This window comes from Carya illinoinensis, chromosome 4 (assembly GCF_018687715.1).
Source record: "Carya illinoinensis cultivar Pawnee chromosome 4, C.illinoinensisPawnee_v1, whole genome shotgun sequence".
Taxonomy (NCBI): Eukaryota; Viridiplantae; Streptophyta; class Magnoliopsida; order Fagales; family Juglandaceae; genus Carya; species Carya illinoinensis.
This window is the reverse complement of record NC_056755.1, coordinates 9,827,413-9,849,717: the sequence shown is the minus strand read 5'-3', so window position 1 is coordinate 9,849,717 and position 22,305 is coordinate 9,827,413. Positions and strand designations below refer to the sequence as shown.

General features: G+C 37.1%; 2 protein-coding genes across 2 annotated transcripts; both read left to right on the top strand.

The window, feature by feature from the left end:
* The first annotated feature begins 2,185 nt into the window (after positions 1-2,185).
* LOC122307172 (protein LIKE COV 2-like) lies at positions 2,186-10,308 on the top strand. Its single transcript, XM_043119859.1, has 7 exons — positions 2,186-2,480; positions 7,304-7,356; positions 7,448-7,557; positions 8,328-8,495; positions 8,792-8,889; positions 9,241-9,367; positions 9,837-10,308. Exons 1-7 carry the CDS (start codon positions 2,373-2,375, stop codon positions 9,935-9,937), a joined length of 765 nt encoding a protein of 254 aa, XP_042975793.1. The 5' UTR covers positions 2,186-2,372; the 3' UTR covers positions 9,938-10,308.
* Positions 10,309-12,583: 2,275 nt separating this feature from the next.
* Positions 12,584-22,296, top strand: LOC122307170 (RNA-binding protein 39-like). Its single transcript, XM_043119853.1, has 13 exons — positions 12,584-13,380; positions 16,481-16,559; positions 16,679-16,735; positions 17,414-17,469; positions 18,335-18,566; positions 18,725-18,811; positions 18,904-18,978; positions 19,135-19,218; positions 19,661-19,725; positions 19,797-19,995; positions 20,433-20,521; positions 21,055-21,169; positions 22,062-22,296. The coding sequence occupies exons 1-13, from the start codon at positions 12,845-12,847 to the stop codon at positions 22,101-22,103; spliced, it is 1,716 nt and encodes a 571-aa protein (XP_042975787.1). The 5' UTR covers positions 12,584-12,844; the 3' UTR covers positions 22,104-22,296.
* Positions 22,297-22,305: the final 9 nt, after the last annotated feature.

Sequence of the window (22,305 nt, the reverse complement as noted above, 5' to 3'; positions counted from 1 at the left end):
TAGACTTTTCTTTTAGTTCTATTTGTTTTCTATGGGACGTGGCTGGGTCTTCTTCTTCATTATTTTTTTTTCCTTGAGTTTTCGTTGGATGGTGGCAGCTACTTAGGTAGTTTTTTTTTTCATAGTTTTTATTTATTTTTTCATTATGCTAGGCAGTGATTTTCCATCTTTCCGTTGGGGGACTTTTTCTAAGTTTTTCGTTTCTGTTGGATGGTGACAGGAGGACGGTGCAAATGGGCTAGCATGCAATTGTGATTTCTCTTACAGTGTATTTACTTACGTGCAGTTAGTTGAATAGAGAGCTGTTTTTGTGGGTTTTTCAGCTGGACCGTTGGGAAGCGTTTCTCGTCGGCATTGGGCTGCAATGGTTGCTTCCGTCGGCGTCGGGCTGAGACAAATGGCAGAAGGGAGAACAGCTAGTACTCGCGATCGTGGGAAGGGCAGACGGAAAACTCAAGCTGCTACGTTCTGATTCCCTGCTTCACGGTCTACTAACATTTTAGTTCTTTTTCCTACATGGCATAAGATGATTGGCGGGCTGTTTTTGTGTGATTAACAGCCTGACCGGTCTGAAGCGTTTCTGAAAATGTAAAACGTGTTTGAATGGTTGTTCAGAAAACGACAAAATAACACACATTTTCAGAAAAGCACATGAAACTCGAAGGAAAAAGGAGAACAAATTTTATGTTCCTATTTTGACGCCCGAGCTCTCCGTCTACCCTTGTTATTCTTCTCAGCCATCCGTTTGTAAACCCATCTCCTTTATGTCAAGAATTTCAAACATTAACCTCACAGTCCACCGCAATCGGCAACTCGAGAGAACACAATCACCATTCATCTCCTTCACCATCGGCATACTCCAATGCCACTCGAGAGAACTTCATTGCCAGGCCTCCATTTCCTTCGTCTATAGATAACTCTGTTTCCTCCAGCTTTGAGAAGTGTTGTACAAGGTGTAGATCACTTGGGGCTAGGGAAGACCGCCGCTCCTGGAAAGGGTCCTAAGCCCTTTCCAGCCAACTTAGCTCTGCTCAATATTTTGATAAAAATTATTTTATAAATATATAATTAATTATTTTATTATTTTATTGACAAAAAAAAACAAATTTAATTTTATTAAATTAATATATCTTAATAAAAATATTATCATCTTATAATATTATTATGAAACGAATGATAAAAAATTATATTTTAGTAGGTAATTTATAAATTAATATTATTATTGTAAATAAAATAAAATCATTACAAATACTATGCAATAATTGGTAGAACCCACATCTATCAAATCTTTAGAAAGTTAAAACCCTTCCATCTTACTTCCTAATCCAAACACACAAAATTTTTAAAAATCATTTTATTTCATCTCAACTCAACAATCTCACTAATAGTCACAAACCATCTCAACTCATTTCTCAATCTAAATGATGCCTGAAGTTTAATGTAAATGGTGTCATTTTTGAAGATCAGCATTTTGCAAGGGTTAGGGTGGTCATTTGAGATGAAAATGGGAGATTATAATGACTGATAGTAGAAAAGAACACGAGCTAAATGACTCAATTGAGATTGAATTTATTGTAATTTTTTGAGAATTACAATTATGCATGCATATGGGAATTACTAATCTTATCCTAGAAAGTGATTATTTTTTGACGGTGCAAGCTCTCCAATCTGGTAAGAGTTCCTTGTCTTTGCTAGATAATCTTTTGAAGGAAGAGTTTTGCTACATACAAGTACAGTTGCGCACTAATCTGTGTACCAATACTGATTTATTCATACTTAAAATTTAAATTAATATTATTTTCAATAAAATCTATTTTTTAACCAATTACATCACATTGGTACACAAATTAATGCACAATTATGCTTGTAACTATATTTTTCCTTGAAGGAAACTGTTAGCTTGATGAAGTATTTTCAGAATTGTAATATTCAATATATAGGGAAGTCAGGAAATATAGTTGCTCATAAGTTGGTTCGACATGCTGTGCATGTAACTGATATTGTAGCCTGGTGGGATTCAATTCCATATTTTATATTGCCAGTTATTTGGACCGACAAACTTATATAATCTCTTTTACTATGAATAAAGGTCGTGTTCAGTACAAATAAATAAATATATATATATATATATATATATTAGTTGTTATGGGATCGCTTGGGGTACAATTTTTCTGAGACAGTCACTTCAATTTAATTGCTTCATTTCAAAGTCTAAAGTCTGTATTATCAATTATTTTATTTATTAATTTGGCAAAACCCTCAAGTCTCATCGATCGATTCGATCCCGTTCTCTTGGTCCCTCACGCAATAACAGCAGAAATCCTCGCTCAAAGTCGCAGGGAGTCTTTCACCGGCTGAAAAGTGCAAGAAAAATGGCGGACGAAAAGGAATCGACTTCCATTCCTCTCAGTCAAGCTGAGAATGGCGGTGAGGATCCTCCCAAGTCTCCCCCTAGCTCCCCTAACTCCTCCACTCGCAAGGTCCGGCTTCCTCTCTCCCTCTCTATTCTTTACTCTCCACCCTCCCAAGTACTTGTTTTGACTTCCAACTGCACGGATCTACTGGATCCCGGTTCTCTTTGGAATTTATTTACCAGTTTTTTGTAACCACTTTCGTACCGTAAATGTAAGGAAATATTGGATGATAGTTAGAGACTTGGCCCTAAACTTGTCCCAGAAAGAAAAAGGGTTACGAAAGCTTTACGTTACTTGGCTTCAAGTGCGATATCTATATTTTCTAATGTTTAAATGTGTTTTTTGTTGGCTGTGCCTGTGCGTATGCAAGATCCATGATATTCATGGAATGATCATTCTTGATGATAGAAAAAACCCATATTATATTGTAATAAGATTCGAGATGTGCTTTCATTTACTATTTAAACATAAACTCTTAGGATATTGAGTCGTTAATGATCTGCTATAGAAGTTCTATCATGTTCTATTTTGAAGGTTCTGGATTGGAATGGGTCTTCGTTCATGTGACAGAATCGTTTCTGTTCATTGAAAATCCCTTTTTCGTTATCTTGATCACTATTGTTGTTGTCAATAGGGACGAGGCTTTTTATATTCTCTCTTGTGTGATAGACCTATTGTAATAACTGAGAGACCAATTGGACGTTATAAATGAATGTGGGGTAGATTAATGATTGCCGATTATTTCACCAGCTTGCGAATATGACTTTGAACAAAGCACTTATTAGTGGCAATAAGCTCCTCAGGATAGGAACATCATCTCAGTTATCTCAAGGGGTGCTGTTAATAAAAGGATATATAGTAGGTGGAACTAGAGGACATCCCCTAATTTAAGGGGGGAAGAAAAAGTTTCACCAACAACATGCATATGAACTTGTTTCTGTTGGAACATGACAGTTTTTCTAGGTGGCGTTGAGTCTACTGATGTGAAGATAGAAACATCATTCATAGTTCTTCAAGAGGTTTTGGTGATTGAAAATAATGCTAAGTGGAACTAGAGGAAATCACATTATTAAGGGAAGAAATGTTCCACCACCGATACAGATATCACATATGAATGAGAGGGAACCTCCCTAGTGCCTCCAAATATATAGTCATTTCTCATGGCTTGTTCCCCCCCCCCAAAACAAAAAAAAAAAAAAATTGTATCCTCTTCCCTTATTGCAAAATGACCATCTCAATCTCAATGAAGTACAAAGTACTTGCACCATACAATAGCAACATGCCAGGATCATATCTTTTTAACTCGATGATAATAAATATCAAGTGAAAATAAGGCTTCAATGGCTTTTTCCAATAATTGGAATACTTTTTTTTGTAAGTAAAAATGTAATAATATCACTAGGCGTAACCAAGTACACTGGGTATATACAAGAAAAAACACCTAGCCCATAATAAAGTGCCCCTAATGAACACACTCCCCAAAGCAAAGCAAAGTACTGTAACTACCCCAACCCCTTGTTCCCCATAAGACTAATACTCCACCCAAATGATCCTATGAGGACGGAGTAAGGCTTCATACTCTTGCCCTCCCTCGACTTGTACTATCTTTGCGTTGTAGTTGATTGCCCAAGTAAGACGCTTAACTCATTTATCTTCTTAAATCTTGATTTTATTCCAAGCGAGTGACCCGCCTCAGTTGGAGTGAGTAGTGCGTCAAATCCTCCACATGTAATCTCCACACACTGTTGTATCTCATTAACCTTTTACAAAACCCAATCCGATGATGAACCAGCTCTATTGTTTATTGGAGGAAGGGATACCAAGGGGCAACATCTTCCCCAAACACAGCTCCCAACTGTACACCAAGCTCTAAACATTCCTCCTTGCAAGGCACCAACGTCAAACCCATATTTGCCTTCAAATCCATTACCTCCTCAACAGCTCCATTGTTGCTGTCACATGTTGTTTGAGTAGATACCGACAAATTGGTTCTCTCCGTCATGATTGGTGAGGCCATGTTCACCACTGGGGCCTGGTGGCAAGTCTCGACAATACATCAAGTTCCTTCACCTTTGGCTTGGGTACCATTGTTTCGTCGACGAGAACATTGATTGGAGGTGCACCAACCCCCCGGCAACCCTTTCTTTGCAACTTCAACGGACCCTACATCTCCCTTAGACCTCGACGTTACACCCTTTTCCTTCAAAGCCGGCGTGCGTGCCATAGTTTCTTTGGGTAGAACACTGACCAAGGGTGCCTTTTTTGTGTCACCTGTGGCAGAGGGCATTCTATTTCAGCCGTCTATACGCCGATACCTAGGGGTGAAAGTTTAAACCGGAAAACCGGTCCAACTGGTTCCATGATTCCACAAACTGGATAGAATTGGTCCAGTTCTGGTTCTAGGATTTTCAGGACCGGACCGGTTCGTGTTTATATATATGATTAAATTTTAATATTATATAAAATATTATATATAATTTATATATATATATAATTATATATGAAATAATTTTATATTATAATTTATAACATAAAATTATAATATTAAACATGAACATTTGTTTGATCATATGTTATTAATATAAAATATATATATTAATTACATTTTTAGGCCTAATAATTCTCAACATATTCCTTTGAATTCTTTTGATAAATACATAATACATTAGTAATGCTAATAAAATTAGTATAGTAATTACATTTCGCTTTAATTAATTGGTATACATTAGTATACTAATGTATATTAATCATAATACTATATTAAATCACTATAATTTATTAATATTAAATCACTTTTTTAGAATAATATTAATGCTAGTACTATATTAATATTAATACTGTAGTAGTACTATACTATACTAGTACTTAGTGATTTAATATTAATACTAGTACTATATTAAAAATATTAATACTAATACTATATTAAATCACTATAACTTATAATAATATAATTATACTAAAATTGGAAAACCGGACTGGAACGGGTAAAACCGAAAGTACCGGTTTAGGAAGGTAATAGGTGTGAAATCGGTTTTTGAATATGCAAAACTGGTATAACCAGCTCGGTTCCAAAAATTGTACAAAACTGGATTGGACCGGATCGGCTACACCCCTAGCGATATCCGATGTAGAACCCACTCTGAATGACCTGGTTTTCCTTTTGGCCCGTCACACTTCTAGATTTGGTTATGGGGATTGGGAAGAAATCGATTATCCGTTTTCCCTTATTTGATTTTAAAGGATTCGGGCCTATCTTGGGCTCATTTCTTACATCCCTGTTGGCTTTAGGCTCCAGTTGATAGCAAGTATATTTTTGTAGAAAAAAAGTTACCGCTGCCTTCATCTCGACAAGTTGGGTTTCCATCACCTGTAGTGTACTGTGTGTCTCTTTTAGCCATACTTCCTTACTCCTCTTTTTTAGAGGAGTTAGACTCCTTTTGCTGGATTTGAGCTTGCGTGATCTGAGTCACTGAAGCATGACCCGTCTTCAGAGTTGCGGCATATGATCGCCTTGCCACCGTGGTTGTGCTTGGATCTTTTTGTTTCAACTCCAAGTTGATGTTCTCATGACCCGATGTCCTCTTCTGGCTTTCCTTCCTTGACCCATCAACATGAATGGAGAAAAACAAAGCAGTGGCTTTGTGTAATTCGGCAGCAAATTTCTCCCAGCCCAAACCATCATACCCTTCCGGAATGACTACATCACTCCGCCGACCTCCTCCACCATATTTGGTAACATTTAAATATCTACCATGCATGTTGGAGCCTTGTTGAGCCATGAAGGCTCTGTTTCCTTCGTGTAAGTGTTTTGTGAATTCCAAATTTTTCTCTACCTGTAACACTGCTTCCATTGTAGCCACCAGCCACGCTATACCACTACGATCCATAGCTACAGACCTCCAAATCCTTATGTGCTTCTACACACTTTTTATTGAGAACCTCCATGCTTTTGGTGAAATCACAAAAGCCTTTGATTCCGCCCAAAAGCGCACCAATTGACACATACAAATCTCAATCCAACCTTCGATTTCATATGCATAGGCTTCCCTAGCTCCATTCCTCTCGAATGTTTATGCAAAATATACAAGCACGAGCCTTCGGTGCAGATTTGTGGGGGATTCGCAGATTTGATTCAGATCTGAAGAAGAAGGATACGGATCCGATAGGTACACGGCTGAAGAAGAAGGATACAATGCTGGGTGATGTCGCTTTGAACCTAGAGGGGATCTGCGTGATTTATCGGCAAAACAGAGCCCAACTACAACTTGGTGGCTCAAGAGTGGTTGATCGGCAGATTCTGTGTGAGATGGTGATGGAGCTAGACTGATTTTCCGGCAACGTGGAGAGATGAGAACACTCTCTTCCATCACCGGAGAAGATCTTGACGCCAGAGTACTCCCAGAAGAGTCGCCAGCCACCGTCAACGACACTACCAACAGAGCTGTCGATGGTTTGGGTTGCGCCACCACGCACTTAGGGCTTGCGAGACAGATGCTCTCTCTCTCTCAAAAAAAAAAAAAAATTGGAATGCTAATAGGAAGCTATTGAGAGAAGGAAGGGTTTGAGTTTTTTTTTTTTAATAAATAATTATTTATTTCCGGCCTATTTAGCCTCAAAATCTGTCTCAATCCCGGAGGTAGGTTATATGGTTTAAGAAGATTATTGGGATCGTCCTATTTATGGTATTGAATAACAAATTACCAGTACTGAATCGAGTCCTTTTACAACTAGGATATTGGCATATTAAACATTTACCGTGTACTCTTGCTTAAGTATATTGGCACTCTTTGAATCGAATATGTTTGGATTTACATGTTCCTGTTTGGATAGGTTTAAAAAGAACCTAAAATGTTTTAGCTTCTAATTTCTTGTTCCATTCACTTGTTCAGGCTTGCTGTTTTGTTCTTCAGAGTTGGGTCTCTAAGAAGTTTATGACTGGATGGTAATAAATTCAACTGTTGCTCTTGATGCACTTATTGCTTATCAGTTTCTTATCTCCAATAATGATTTTATGTTGAATTGTGAAACTGCAGTGTAGTTCTTTTCCCAGTTGCAGTCACATTTTTCATTACTTGGTGGTTTATTCAATTTGTTGATGGTTTCTTCAGTCCAATGTATGCCCAGCTTGGCATTGACATATTCGGTAAGTTTTGGATGGACTATTAGTTCTTTTGATGAATGCTGCCTTATGAATAGTATGGGGAGCAAGTATAGATCCACTTCTGCCTTATAATATTGTTGATACTGTAAACCATGCTAAGTTACTCAACATTGCTTTATCTGCTGGATAACTAGGTTCAAGTTATTCTTATCTTTATTGGTAAGTAACCCAAAGGGATGGCGTAGTGGTCCTCAGGCAAGTTGTATAAACCGGATGTCCCAAGTTTAAAACTTTGCATTCACACTCCTGGGGTCATCAGACTGGGGAATTTAGATCTGTGCACCCTTGGGATTAATTTGGGTTTTGTCATGGACGCTAAATGCCACTAAAAAAAATAATGCAAGTAGTTTTGTCTCATGGATTATGAACTGAGTATTTAGTGTGGGGGGGATGATTGAAGTTGTCTAGAACGTGACAAGGTTGGGTTGGAATGCCAAGTTGTTTAGTAACATTGGTCTTGTGGGCATTAGAGGATCAATGATGATGTGGATCATATTGATTTATATTGTAGATGGCTGGACGTGCCCATAATGCCTTTACCATGTCTCAAATAATGTTCACTCTTGGGTATGATTCCCTTATATTCATTTTGTTGGTGTAAAATCTTGTGCATGATATGATGGCATTTTTCTGCTTCCCCCAATTTTTATTCTGTCTTATTTTGTTATTATGTTTTAGGCGATTATTCTTCCAACATGCTTTTGTGTTCTACATCTTTGATTGTGTCTCATGACACTTGGTTTTTGATGCAGGACTCGGTTTTATTACATCTTTACTTTTTGTATTCTTTGTTGGTGTTTTTGTTTCGTCTTGGATTGGTGGCACTCTTTTCTCACTTGGAGAATGGTTCATAAAGCGAATGCCTTTCATTAGACATATATACTCAGCCTCCAAACAAATTAGTGCTGCAATTTCTCCAGGTAACCAATTATAAAAATTCCATTCATAATATCATATTGCTCAAAATTATGGAGTTCAGAGAGAGGAGGAAGGTGGGGGGGGGGGGGGGGGGGGTGAGATCAGTTTGTTTTGTTCTTCTTAGTAATGCAACTGGTGACTTAAATGCATTTTGCATATGGTGCCTTCCACCAGGTGTTTAAACGGTATTATAGAAGCTACTTGTCTGGCCCTAAATTTTATTTTTGATCAATTTTGTTAGCCCAATCATGGCAATTCTATTTATGTACTTTAAATCGGCATGATGACATTTCTACAGACCAAAATACGACAGCCTTTAAGGAGGTAGCAATTATCCGTCACCCACGTGTTGGGGAATATGCCTTTGGTTTTATCACATCAAGTGTCACCCTTCAGGTACTCTTCCTGTTCCCTTTTGTCTTTCAAAACTGGTCCCAAAAAAACAGATATTTTCTTGAAAATGGTAACCTTAATGTTTGAGTGACCTTCAGAAAAATTGTTATTGTTTTTGTTTTATAACAATGTAGGCTGTTTCTGTAAAGTTCACTTGACGATACATTAAAAAGAAGTTCATATGACAGCTCATGCTGATGTGAATGTTTCTATTCCTTTATAGAAATAGTCTGATCAAAGAGTTCTAATGATTTTTGTGGGATCCTGTGGCTATTTACACGAATCATATTGTCTCGCTGTTTAGTGTTTTTTGAATTATGTCTCTTTTCTTTTGTTGGTTGGTTTTTATTGCAGAGAGATAACGAAGACGAAGAGTTATGTAGTGTTTTTGTTCCAACAAACCATCTATACATTGGTGATATTTTTCTAGTCAACACCAATGAGATCATAAGACCAAATCTTTCTATCCGAGAAGGCATAGGTATGTCTTCTGTTTTACTGCACTGTTTAGTGTTTGATGACAACAAATCTTGGTCATTTTCTTCATTATTGTTGAAGGCAAATTTCTATGATAGTCCCATTTTGATAGCTCACTTGGATACCTCAAAAAGCCTGGGTAATGGTAGAGTAGTCTGTCAGGCCAAATCTAATTGATGGGGGTGTTCAAATCTCAATGGATTCAGCTCTGTGAAAGGAGTGCCTGGCTTAAATATAAAAAATACATATAGTTTCTTTTTTGGACGGGGAAGCTCTCCATGGCAGGGCTCTTTGGACTCATTCTTGCAGAGTAAACCCAGGTCCTGTGCACTGCACCCTCAGAAGTTTCCCTACACGGAACTAAAAAATACAAATGTTAACAAAAGGGGATACATGAGTGCTGAGCTTTTCTCTGTTAAGCTTTCAGTATAGATATTTATCTGCTTTTCTCACCTTTTTGGGCAATGCTACAGAGATCATTGTTTCTGGGGGTATGACAATGCCGCAAACAATTTCGCCTTTGGAAAGGGTTGCTCGACCGAATGAGAGAATCCCTCTGAACAGAATGGCCTGATGGAAATGAAGAAAGAGGCATGCCTGGTAACATTGTAATTACCTTCACAACCCGAAACTATTTGTGAGCATAAAAAGTATCGCTTGATGACAAGAATGATGACATTACCTGGGTTCTATAGCAGCAGGCTTCAGGATAAATCCTTATTATGCACACTTTGTTTTGTATTTCTTTTAGGTCAGAGTTCATACGTTGTAGCAAAAAGTCATTTTAGGCGTCTGGAGGGAATGTGTATGTGTATACCCTGATCATATTGTCTGTTCTATTATGTCTTTGGTCCCCAAGAGAGTGTGGAAAACCCGACAATATAACTTGTTGCATTTTACATTTTTTAAGTAATAGTGATGTGTTTCCAACTCCTTGGAACTTAACTGGGACAGTCTAGATAATCACAAATAAAGTTGCTGGTCCTTCCAGTATCATCGCATTCGGTTCTGTTTACAAAAAGAGAAGCCTGCCTGATTACAGAAAACTGGAACAGAACTTGAATCGAGTTTGGTATCTGGAGCCTGAAGATGTCCAGGCTAGTTTGGTTGTTAGATTCAGCTGAGAATAACTTAGTTTAGTTTAATTTTAAGTTGAGTCTAACATTCAAATACCCAACTCTCAAATTACTAAACGTATCTTAACTCAAAACCTCTTTACACCTTTTTATATGTGTGATGTACAACTTTTTTCAAATTAACATATTTTTATATGTTTGATCTACAATCTTTTTTAATTTTTCATAAATATCTCTAAATTTATTTTAACATTTAAACACATCTAAATTTGTTTTAAATGAGTTTCATATAACTCATTTTACGAATTTAATTCATTACTATTTATAACAAACTTAGTTTAGCTTAGCTCAATATCTAACGTAGCCTGAAGCTATGGAAAAGGAGCATTTAGGCTTGGTTTGAATTGGGAGTTCATCTTAATTCATTTCATTTTATCATTATAATTTTTACAAATTTCTATAGAAAATATAATAAATAATTTAATTTTTTTATATATCCCAAAATAATAACATTAAAAAATAATATTCTAATTTTTAATAATATTTTATTCGATTTGCATCTCAATTTATCTCATCATCTCAACTCATTATCTAAACCTAATCTTACCAAGCAAGGTGTAGGTGATAATTATTAGCAGCATTAACCAAATTTATTAAAATCCTCAAAATCCTGTGGAGGACATCGATTTAGCGTGTATGATTTTAATAAAACGACGAACATAAAGAGCAATGGCAATGCTAATTCTACGACATCGGCAAATGCAATCATGGTTTTGCCAAATCTAAGTGAAATGGTTCTATGATTTTGAGATTTGAAACGAAGAGTCTTTCTTGGGGTTTTCTCCAGTTTGACAGCAGTCTTGGAAATTTGTTTGGTTCACTGAAAGTCATCATAACGCTTGCTCATAGGCGGACTAATTTGTGATCAGATTACCCAAATTCGGAGAGGATGTCGATGAGCAAGTGTGAGTGTGACTCCACGAAGTCCTTTTTTATTTTATTTTTTGTCAACCTATATTAACTAAAAATAGGTTGGAACTTTACTTAAAAATCAAATTCATTTGAAAAGAAATAGTAAATATAATTTGTACAGAAAAATACTTTTTAGACTCGCATTTTGGATTAATGTTGATGGAAATAAAAATTACCTCATATCACATGGATTATTTTTTAAAAGAAGAATTGTGCGGAGTTTTATGCATAGCTTTGAATTTTGTTAGGATGATATAAATAAGCGGAGAACAAGTAGTAAATTTAAAGTCACAATTCCTGGTTAAAATATTATTTTGCTATAAAAAAATTCCCTCTCTTGTGCTATTCGTTTTGCGCGTTCCTGAGAAATACTCTATTTCGTTTGGTTTCTGAGAAATCCTTGACAAGGAACAGAGTACGATGTGTTGAATAGTTTGCTTTTGGGTTATGAGTCTTAGAAAATGGAAAGCCCACCTTAGCTGGGCCATAGATCCTATATATTTATTTTCCTTGTATTCCATTAATGAATGTGGTTTCTTCTAGGGTTTTTCTTATAGTTTGTTAGATTACTTAATTAATTTTCAAATCCTTTAAGGCTTCTTTAAATTTACGTGGAGTTGCTTCTGGTATCGTTTTGTAATTTTTAAAATAAATAAAAAGGTCAAAATTAATATTTTAATAAAATATGATAGATTTGTTAAGTTTATTATTTTGTATTGTTGAAAAGCGATTATTTAAATTTATAAAAGTGAATTTTTTAATCAAATTTTGGCTAAATTTTATTAAATCTGCTACTAAATAAATTGACATAACTTCATACATTGTGTTAGATAAATTTTACAATAGAAATAATTTTATAATATATTATATTATATCAAGTTACGTTAGTTTATATGTTTACTTTTATTAAATCTGTTTATGGTTAAAATATTTCTTCTATATATATATTTATTCTATTTCGTCCCAAATTTCGATTCTACATTTTGTTTTAAATTGTTTTAATGGTAAATTTGTAATTTACAAGTTAATCTAGTATATACTTAATAAAATATTTATATGACATAATTTAGTTTAGAATATAAATTTTAAAATACGAAGACATGCAACACCAAACTTTGTCATAAAATGTTATATTTGCGTAATTAATTAATCCTAGTGACATTCATTTTACGATGGGATCATCGCACAATGAGCTAATGCGGTATATCCCCACAAGTTCAGCATCTCTTTGACAAAATCACATCTCGAGTCCAAAGACTCCAAACTCCAGATCATAGATAACCGTAGCAGTAGTAGCACCCAGCCCAAGCCCTTCCAAAACCCTAGACAACCCCAATCTCCATTGCTGCACTGCACAAATTCGAACTATTCCATCACTTCCCCTGCAAATATTTAATCTAGGGTTTCGAGAAAGTCTTGAAGGAGAGGAACCCATGGACTTCGACGCTTACGAGTACTTGGAGAAGACGGTGGAGGAGAACGATGACCGGGACTCGAAGAGGAAGAATAGGAGCAAGGAAGGCAGCGAGAGGACCTACAGGAAGAGGGATGTAGACGAGGAGGATCCTGCTCTCCCCGACGGGGAGGACCGAAAGACCAGGAGGTCCAGAGCCGACGATGAGAATGGCAGCGACAGGCGTGACCGAGAGCGTTCTAGTCATCGAGATAAGGATCGGCATCACAGAGACTCGGAGAGAGAGAAGGACCGCGAGCGCGAGCGAGAGCGAGAACGGAGTGGTAGAGAGAAAGACAAGGAGAGAGAGAGAAGGGAGAGGGACAAGGAGAAGGAGAGGGAGAGAGAGAGGAGGGAAAAGGAGAAGGAGAGGGAGAAGGAGAAGGAGAAGGAGAGGGAGAGGGAGAAAGAAAGGGAAAGAAGGGAGAAAGAGGAGAGAGAAAGGTCGCGGAGAAGCAGGAGTCGATCGGACCGCGACCGAGAGAGGGAAAGAGACCTAGAAATGAGAGACAGCAGGTTATTTTTCTTTTAAAACGTATTACATTTTTCGTTTTTGATTTCTTCTGGATTCAGCTCTGTTCTTCTTGTTGGTGGTTCAAGAGAGAAGATAGAAGTTTGTGCTCAAATTTGTAGACTAGTCGACTTAGATCGTTTGTTTGTATTTGGATTGTAGTTATGGTGTTTTTTTTTCTTGTACAAATAGCAGTTTGAAACTAAATGAAGGCTTTTAGTTTTTAACTGGTCGTTTCCTGAAAAATAAAAGACGACAGATGTTTAGAAGATAAGAAGAGTTTTATGTATCTTGTAAAGAAGTATATGAAATTTGGTAATCGTAACTCCTATGATTATTGGCATATCATATAGTTAGGATAAGAATTTACCCAAACTAGAAACAAAATTATATAGGTCAAATGCCGAAAGAATGGTTCAATGACCCATCAGGGTGTAGCCTAGTGGTAAGAGGGTGAACATGGAGACAGCAATCTTGGATACTGACCCATCCTAAGCTCCCCTTCGACTAGCATTTGTTCATCTCTTCTCTGTCAATCTTCTCCGCCATAGATGTGATGAAGGCGTGGGGGATATATCAATGTTGAGTGAGTAATGATTCGTGGTTGTAAGAGGATGATATAGGGCCTCAGACATATCTGTTTGGGAGATGAATAAGAGCTTACTTTTGCAAAGAGATGGGGGCTAAGGTTTAGGGAGGATTTGAGATGTTTGAGGCAGTGAAATATGTAGAGGCTGTAAAAGATTATTTTTCTTTTTAAGGCCTCTATTTTTGTAGTTCTTGGGATTCATGAAGTCGACTGAGTGATTGTTTGGGTTTAAAAGAAAGAATATATGAAGGGTAAGGAGGTGTGTATTTAAGAACTTCCTTTTTGCAAGAGACTAAGGCGAAGGTTAGGGAGAATTTGAGGTGTTAAAGTGTGATACCCCATATGATAAGGATAATGATAGGTGGTGAATGAGATCCCACATTACTTGGGAAGGAGAAGTTCTTGCTTTTTATATGGTTCCAATAGTGCTCCAATTGTATCATTGACTAGTGCTTTTGAATTATAGGCCATGTGGTTTGGGCCTTCTTTGGGGTTTTACAGAAAGGCAGAAATATGTAGATTATAGAGGCTACACAGAGAGGAGTGCAATGGCATTGAGTCAGTTTGGGATTGAGGGAGGGATGGAGTGGAAGTACTTATTCCTTGTCAGATCCATCTTGCTCAGTACCCGTTGGTCACTTCACTTGCTCAAGGGATGGTTAACACGATTGTTAGTGCAATGAGAAAAGCTAAAGAGATTCTAAACTAGGAGCTCTAGGCACTTCTTGCTCCATTCTTGCATTTGGACTTTTTCGTTGGTATTTGCCCCTTTAGCTGCAGAAGCAAGTGCTTTGTATGTAGAAGAGTTTGAAAATAAAAATCAAATTCATCCATGTAACAAACAAGTGAATTATATAAAGCGATTTTTATTTTTTATTTTGGAGGGTAAATTGAATATTTAGAATTTGGGGTTGGCGTAAGTGGTAAAGGCCTCGGTCTTGGTGGAATGCCTCCTCCTAGTCTAAGGTTTGGACTCACTTAGATGAAAACAATTTCTAGGGGCCATCAGACTCGGGACATTTTCCTTTGAATTACCCGAGGTGTACTTGCAAGAAACTTTTTGCCGAGGGCTTGTACACCCTCGGGATTAGTTAGGACTTCGTTTATGGAAATCTAGTGCCAATTAAAAAAAAAAAAAAGAATTTGCCACTGTACAAGGTGAAATTGTATTATGACTGTACGTGTGGTCTCATGATATCATGTCATCTTGCTGCACACTTCCAAATTTTCAGCTTGCTGCCACTTTGAGCTCTGTTGAGGTTGACAGGATGCTCTGGATTCACTCTGGGAACAAGAAGTTCACTGTATGATCCATACAAGGTTCTGGTAGGTTAGAATCATAATTCATTTCCTTGGAAATGCATATGAGGAGGTAAGGTGCCCTCCAAGGCTGTTTTCTTTGGTTGGACTGCCTCTCTCCGGAAAATCTTCACTGTGAGGTGGCAAAGTCATTGTGGGATGGGTATTCAGCGGGAACAGATTTGCGGGGGTGATGCCTAGGAGGGTGGTGGGTCTTCTTGCTTGTTGGAGGGGCCTTAGGGTAACCCTCAAATTTCCGTTGTGTGGAAAATAATCCATTTCTGTCTCATTTGGTGCATTTGGGTTGAAAACCGTAAAAACTCTTTGCATATCTCATATGTTTCTTTTTCCATACTTTATTCCATTGGGCTTCTGCTATTATATTCAATGGGTTTAGTAGGTATGATTTTCTCTCATCCATTTCTAGCTCCTGAGTTGTAACTAGGTGTTCTCTTTTATATACTTCCTATGTACTTGGGCTACGCTTATTTACTTGTCCTAATAAAACTTATTCTACTTACAAAAAAAATCATGCCATCAATAATTGTTATCGAATTGGAGGTTTACTAGTTTATGGATCAGTTGAAACATAAATAGTATAGTGGGTATTGAAAGTTTATCATGATGAAGTATAGATAATGAAATGCATTACCATGCAATCTAGCTACATGCAGAAAGGAATTTCTTGGTTCATGTTCATATTGCATTGGCAGAATTGCTTCTCAATCTGTATCCTTACTTGGCGAGGACAGCAAGATGGGTGGGTGCTTGACCTGATGAGATAGATAAATCCCCAAAATGTCTGATTTTTGTGGTTTGGAAGTTATGCCTAGCATATCTCGCAATACTGAAAAAAGGGGCAAAATAACTATTTTGATCTAATGCATCCTTTAATCAAAGGGTGTGTTTGACTATTATCAGCATCTAAGGGTGCTTGACCTGATGAGATAAATAAATCCCCAAAATGTCTGATTTTTGTTGTTTGGAAGTTATGCCTGGGATATCTCGCAATACTGAAAAAAGGGGCAAAATAACTATTTTGATCTAATGCATCCTTTAATCTAAGGGTGTGTTTGACTATTATCAGCATCTTTTTCCAAATACCTATATAAAAAAAAAAGCATCTTTTTCCAAAATGTTTTTGGAACAATTTGTTTTCCTTCTATGATTGGTCTACCTTATTTTTATCATTTTGCTGAAACTTGTATTTTTGGCAGGAGATTTAAAGATAAAAAAGAAGCAGTGGAGCCAGAAGCTGATCCAGAAAGGGATCAGAGAACTGTCTTTGCATACCAGGTAGAACACCTGTTACTATGTATTTTACATCTTTAAATGCTATCAGACCAAAAAATTTTTTTTTTTTTTTTAATCTGTTTCGTTTGTTTGATTTGCTGATATGAATCTAATGGTGGCAGATGCCTCTCAAGGCAACTGAGAGGGATGCGTATGAGTTCTTCTCTAGAGCGGGCAAGGTTGGTGGAGTTCGATTTTTCATACTCTGCAGACCATTACAGTTGCTAGATTTCTTTCATGATAGAGCAATGTTACTATTCATCCTAAATTTATTTATCCCCAGTCACACTTGTTGTAGTGGTGCAGTACAAGTGGCTTTTTATGTTAACCACTTAAATCACTTAAAATGTGCCACACTAGTTAGCGTGGCTGAGGATGACAAAATCTAGGATGTAAAAGAGCACTTCCCTTTACGATATATTTTTTTTCTGTCATTAGTTGGAAGTCTTAATTTCAGATTTTCATTTCTTGCTACTTATGCGAGAATAGTTACACTATTATTGCATGAGACATTACTTCAAACATTATGAGTGCATGTTATTGAGATACATTTTTTTTTTTTTTTGATAAGTAGCATGTTATTGAGATACATTTGGTTGCTGTTGCAGTAAATGCTCCTCTGCCTTCAGTTACGAGTAGTATATTGACTTACTTGTGTCTCAACATTCTGTATACTTTGGGGTGAGTGAAAGCATACATATGAGTTATGTGACAATTTTGTGAGCACCCGGATGTTGGTGTTTTGATGTGCAGGGTGGTCATTTAGTTTTTCCCTCCACGCATTATCCTTGCTCATTTATATTGTGTTCCTATTTGCTTTGGCTCCCTTTTCCCTCAAAGTTTTTTCCTCATTTCAGGTGAGGGATGTTCGCCTGATCATGGACAGGAATTCAAGACGGTCCAAGGGAGTTGGGTATGACCCTTTTTTGTTGGAAAATATTATATTCTTATGCATACCTTGTAAAATAATTATTAGGATATCAGCTTATGATAATCAAGTTCAACGGTATTCTTAAATGGACTAGCATTGCAATAATGATGAGGATGCACTCATGTTTAATCCATTCATGCTGTGTACTCAAGGTAGATGACTTGAACCTGACTTTTTTAATATTTTGTGTTCTTTTGAAATTTTCTAGCCATATTAAGATGCATTGTATGCCGATGTGCACCCCACCATAAAGGGCCAAGAGGCTTAATTTGGTTAGAGTTTACTTTTGGCAACAGCCATATATGAGAATTAAACCTGGCAAGTTTCTCCCCTTCCACCCCTTTCCTTTTGTGGTAATAGAGGAGGGGGGAAGCATATTTTCTGGACTTGGCTCTAGTTCTGGTATATTGTACCAGTTTCGGATTTACTTGATAACTGATTGCTCATTGGTGGTGTTTAAACTTAAATTGATACTTTCCCTTATAATGGTTTTATTTTAGATTTTCAACCCTTAACCTGCACTTTCATGGTTATTGAACAAGAGTGGTTCTTGTCATTCCCATCCATCTCCCCCTTAGGGTTATGTGGGAGATGACCTCTTTCCTCATCTGTTATGGTTTTCTGATCCTTCATGTAATTTTTGTTCTATTTCTTTATTTTTGCTGTTATGAGCTGACATTTTAGTTTACAAGTCCATCAAATTCATCAAAAGAATCTCTGCTGGAGCTTTCTACACTAAAGTTTTTGTTTCCCAATTCTCTTAACTATAAGCTTTGTATGTTTTGGTGGCAATTTTTTTAGTCTCATATGTTTGGAAAAACTTATGCAAGCCTCGGTGATACCGCAGGTATATTGAATTCTATGATGCAATGTCTGTGCCAATGGCAATTGCTCTCTCTGGCCAACTACTTCTTGGACAACCTGTTATGGTTAAACCTTCTGAGGCTGAAAAGAACCTAGTTCAATCTACTGCTTCTGGTGGGGGTTCAGGTGGTCTTGCAGGTCCATATGGGGCAGTGGATAGAAAACTGTATGTGGGCAACTTACACTTCAATATGACCGAAAGCCAACTTAGAGCGGTACTGCAATTGTGTTTAATTTTTCTATCATTGACATGTTTTTCTTCTGATTGGTTTTCCTTCAATTTGCCTTGGATAAAAATAAATCGTTTTCCTTAATTTCATGTTACATTGTTATTAATTGTGATGAAATGCGTATTGCTTATGATGCTATTCAGATTTTTGAACCATTTGGTCCTGTGGAGCTTGTGCAACTGCCTCTTGACCTTGAGACTGGACAATGCAAGGGTTTTGGGTTTGTTCAAGTCAGTAATAAATCCTACTTAACTGTATGTTAAGTGTGTTCTTGATTGACAAATTGGTATCGAGTAGTTACTTGTTCTTCATGCTTTTGCAGTTTTCCAAGCTTGAAGATGCAAAGGCAGCTCAATCTTTGAATGGAAAATTGGAACTCGCTGGTCGAACTATCAAGGTAGGACTGTATTTATGAAGCTTTAACGCAGATACTGTTAAATTAACTCGACCATGCTGCATTGTTGTTGTTGTTAGTTATCTGTGCATATACTTCTTCGACTACAACTACCTATTATTGTCAATGTATCTGCGACTCATGTCTGTGTATATATAGGTTTCGTCTGTTACGGATCATGTTGGAGCGCAAGATACGGGAGCAAAAACTGCAGACTTTGATGATGATGATGGGGGTGGTTTGGTGAGTAAAATTGTTGTCATTATGTTGGACATTAGTTTTTCCATAAAGTTGGGCATGTGGTTTAGTTTATTAGATTAGGACAAAACTGATTTACTATAAGTGTGCTGCACGATATACTTGGGAAAATCTTCAAGATTATTTCCCTTGTAGTAGTGGCCAGTGGTCTTGTCTGTTGTAATCAGCTTAGCTGCAGAATCACTGGGGCATTATAGCAAACTCACCACTAAATATGTTATGGTTGTGGTGAAGCTTGACTGAAGTGTTGTTTCATACAAGCATATATTTGTTGGAAGGTTGATGGGGGTTATGATTAGAAAGCTGAGATTCTCTCCCCCAGCACCAACTGGGGGCCTCTTCAATTTTTTTCTTTAATGCCTCTGGTATCGGTGAGTCAAATTTTTATAGAATGAGTTCCTTGCTGATGCAAATTTTTTCTCCATAGTCTTTGAATGCTCAATCAAGAGCACTGCTCATGCAGAAGCTGGATCGCTCCGGTATTGCCACAAGGTTTGTATCTCATCTATCCTTATTTCATGGAATGTAACCTAATCATAAATTAATTTGAATACTTTTTGCAGTATTGCAGGTTCTCTTGGAGCTCCTGTGCTGAATGGGTCAGCTCCAAATCCACAAGCCCTAAGTTTACCAGTCAACGGGCAAACTGCAGTTTCTGTGTCAGCCCTTCCAGCGCAAGCTATCCCTACCCCAGCTGCAGAACCTGTTGGAACCCCCAGCGAGTGCTTACTGCTGAAGAATATGTTTGATCCAGCAACTGAGGTCTGTGGTTTTCTTGTTCTATTCTCCAGCCCATCTTACAAAAAGTATTATTTTATTTTTGGTTACACAGTTTAGATAAGATGATATGAGATGTTTTGTTGAAAGTTGAATAAAATATTGTTATAATATAATTTTTTAATTTTAGTTTTGTTTTGGGATTTGAAAAAATTGAATTATTTATTATATTTTGTGTGGGAATTTGGGTGCAAACAATCCTTTGGGGGCCACACCTCCTGATGAAAAGTTAGCGATTTAACCAGTTCCATGTAGGGAAACTTCCATAGAACCGGGATTTACTTTGCAGGTGTGGGTCCAAAGGGCCCTGCCTTGGAGAGGTTCCTTGATATAAAAAAAAAAAAAAAAAAGATTATATGAGATGAGATGGGATAGTTTGGTTTTGTGTAATCAAACCAGCCCTTGAATATTATTTTATGCAGATGGAACCAGATTTTGATATGGACATCAAAGAGGATGTGGAAGAAGAATGCTCTAAATATGGCCGAGTGAGGCATATTCATGTAGACAAGTAAGTATATGAATGTGTAATGCCCATACCCATTATAAGTGTAACATTTTTGTTTATATTATTTTGAGACTTTTGAGAACCATAAATTCCTCATACGCGTGCATCCATGTGTATGTAGGTTTAAATGCTACAATTTTTCAGGGCCTCAGGCCTAAGTGACACTACCATTCCCATAAGAATGGGGTGGTAGGTGAATTCAAAATTCAAGCCCCCTGAAGTGTGTTAGTAACCAATAAAAAACTTGTTGGGTTCCTTATATATTAGTAATGTCGGTTGCAGAGTTCTACTTTTCCAAACCCAATATTTGTCATCTTCTATACATGTTATAAATCTAAGTGCTGACTTATTCTAATGTTCTATTCCTATCTGTGAGTTTGTAAACCACACGGACACGTAACCCATACATCCAGATAATATTGTATGCATGTGTGTACACACACACACACACACACACGTGCTTACACATTTGCAGAGAGAGATAGAGACATACATACTCAATCGCACATATATAACTTGTTTTATGTGGCTTACAGAAACAGTGATGGCTTTGTGTATTTGCGGTTTGAAACTGTGGAAGCTGCAATGGCTGCTCAACGTGCAATGCATTTGAGATGGTTTGCTCGCAGGTTGATTTCAGCCTTGTTCATGGTAATCTATCTATACTCACAAGCCCTCAGTCCTGTTTGGTTCCCCATTTTCATATGTATTTTGTTGTTTAGTTTGTTTATTTGGCTACTACAATGTATCAAAATTCTCTGATGCATCACTGTAGGTCGAGGCTAAATGTTAACTTTCTTAAGGCAAATTGAAAATATTTTTTATTTGATTCAAAATTGTCTGATGCATCACTGTAGGTCGAGGCTAAATGTTAACTTTCTTAAGGCAAATTGAAAATATTTTTTATTTGATAAGTCAATCCTCAGATGTGTATACAAGAGAAGCACCTTGCTAGACAGATGAAGGAAAGCAGACAGACATAAAATCTAAATAAGGAAAACGGCTGGAATATATATGAGCCAATATCCACACCAAGTGTTTTTAGTACCGAGAGTAAATATTAGTTGCTTCCCATTTCGTTTTTGGTAGAAGAATTGAATGGTCAACCGACAAGATGCTTTATTGATTATATGAGGTTCTTCCTGAGGGTAATGCTTCCCTGGAGGCTGTGAGAAATAGGGCCCCTCCAAACTCCTAAGGCTTGGCTCAAGTGGCGGGGGCTTGGTCTTGGTGGTATGCTCCCTTTAGGTTTAAGGCTTGAACCCTTGGGTGCAAACAGTTTCTAATGGCCACATCCCATCAGTGAAAAAGCTGATGATTTACCTGGTCTGTGTGATGTTAGACAAGTCCAGAGTTTAACCGGGTAAAAGACATGTTGCGCGTTTGCACCATCTAAGGAATTCTTCGTCAATAAAAAGAAACATGGACCCTGGATTGTGAAAGTTAACTTTGCATTTATGTGTCTTTACCCTACTTTCTAAGTGTTTAATTAGTTGCATCCAAATTGTTTAGAATTTTAAAGAATCTTTACACTGTTTTGCAGCAACCCCATGTATATGAAGCTATGTTTAAAGGTGGAGAATGAAGGCGTACAAGCAGCAGCATTTCCAAGAGAATTTTTGTGCTTTTTTGATGTGTTGATGGATTTTTTAGATGATACCTTTTTATTCATATACACTACATCAGATGTACCATAACAGTTATATCTTTATCCAGTGATGGTGATATGTAATCTGTTCATCAACTCGCCATTTTATTGTAATTTTAAGTTCTAGATATCTAGCTGT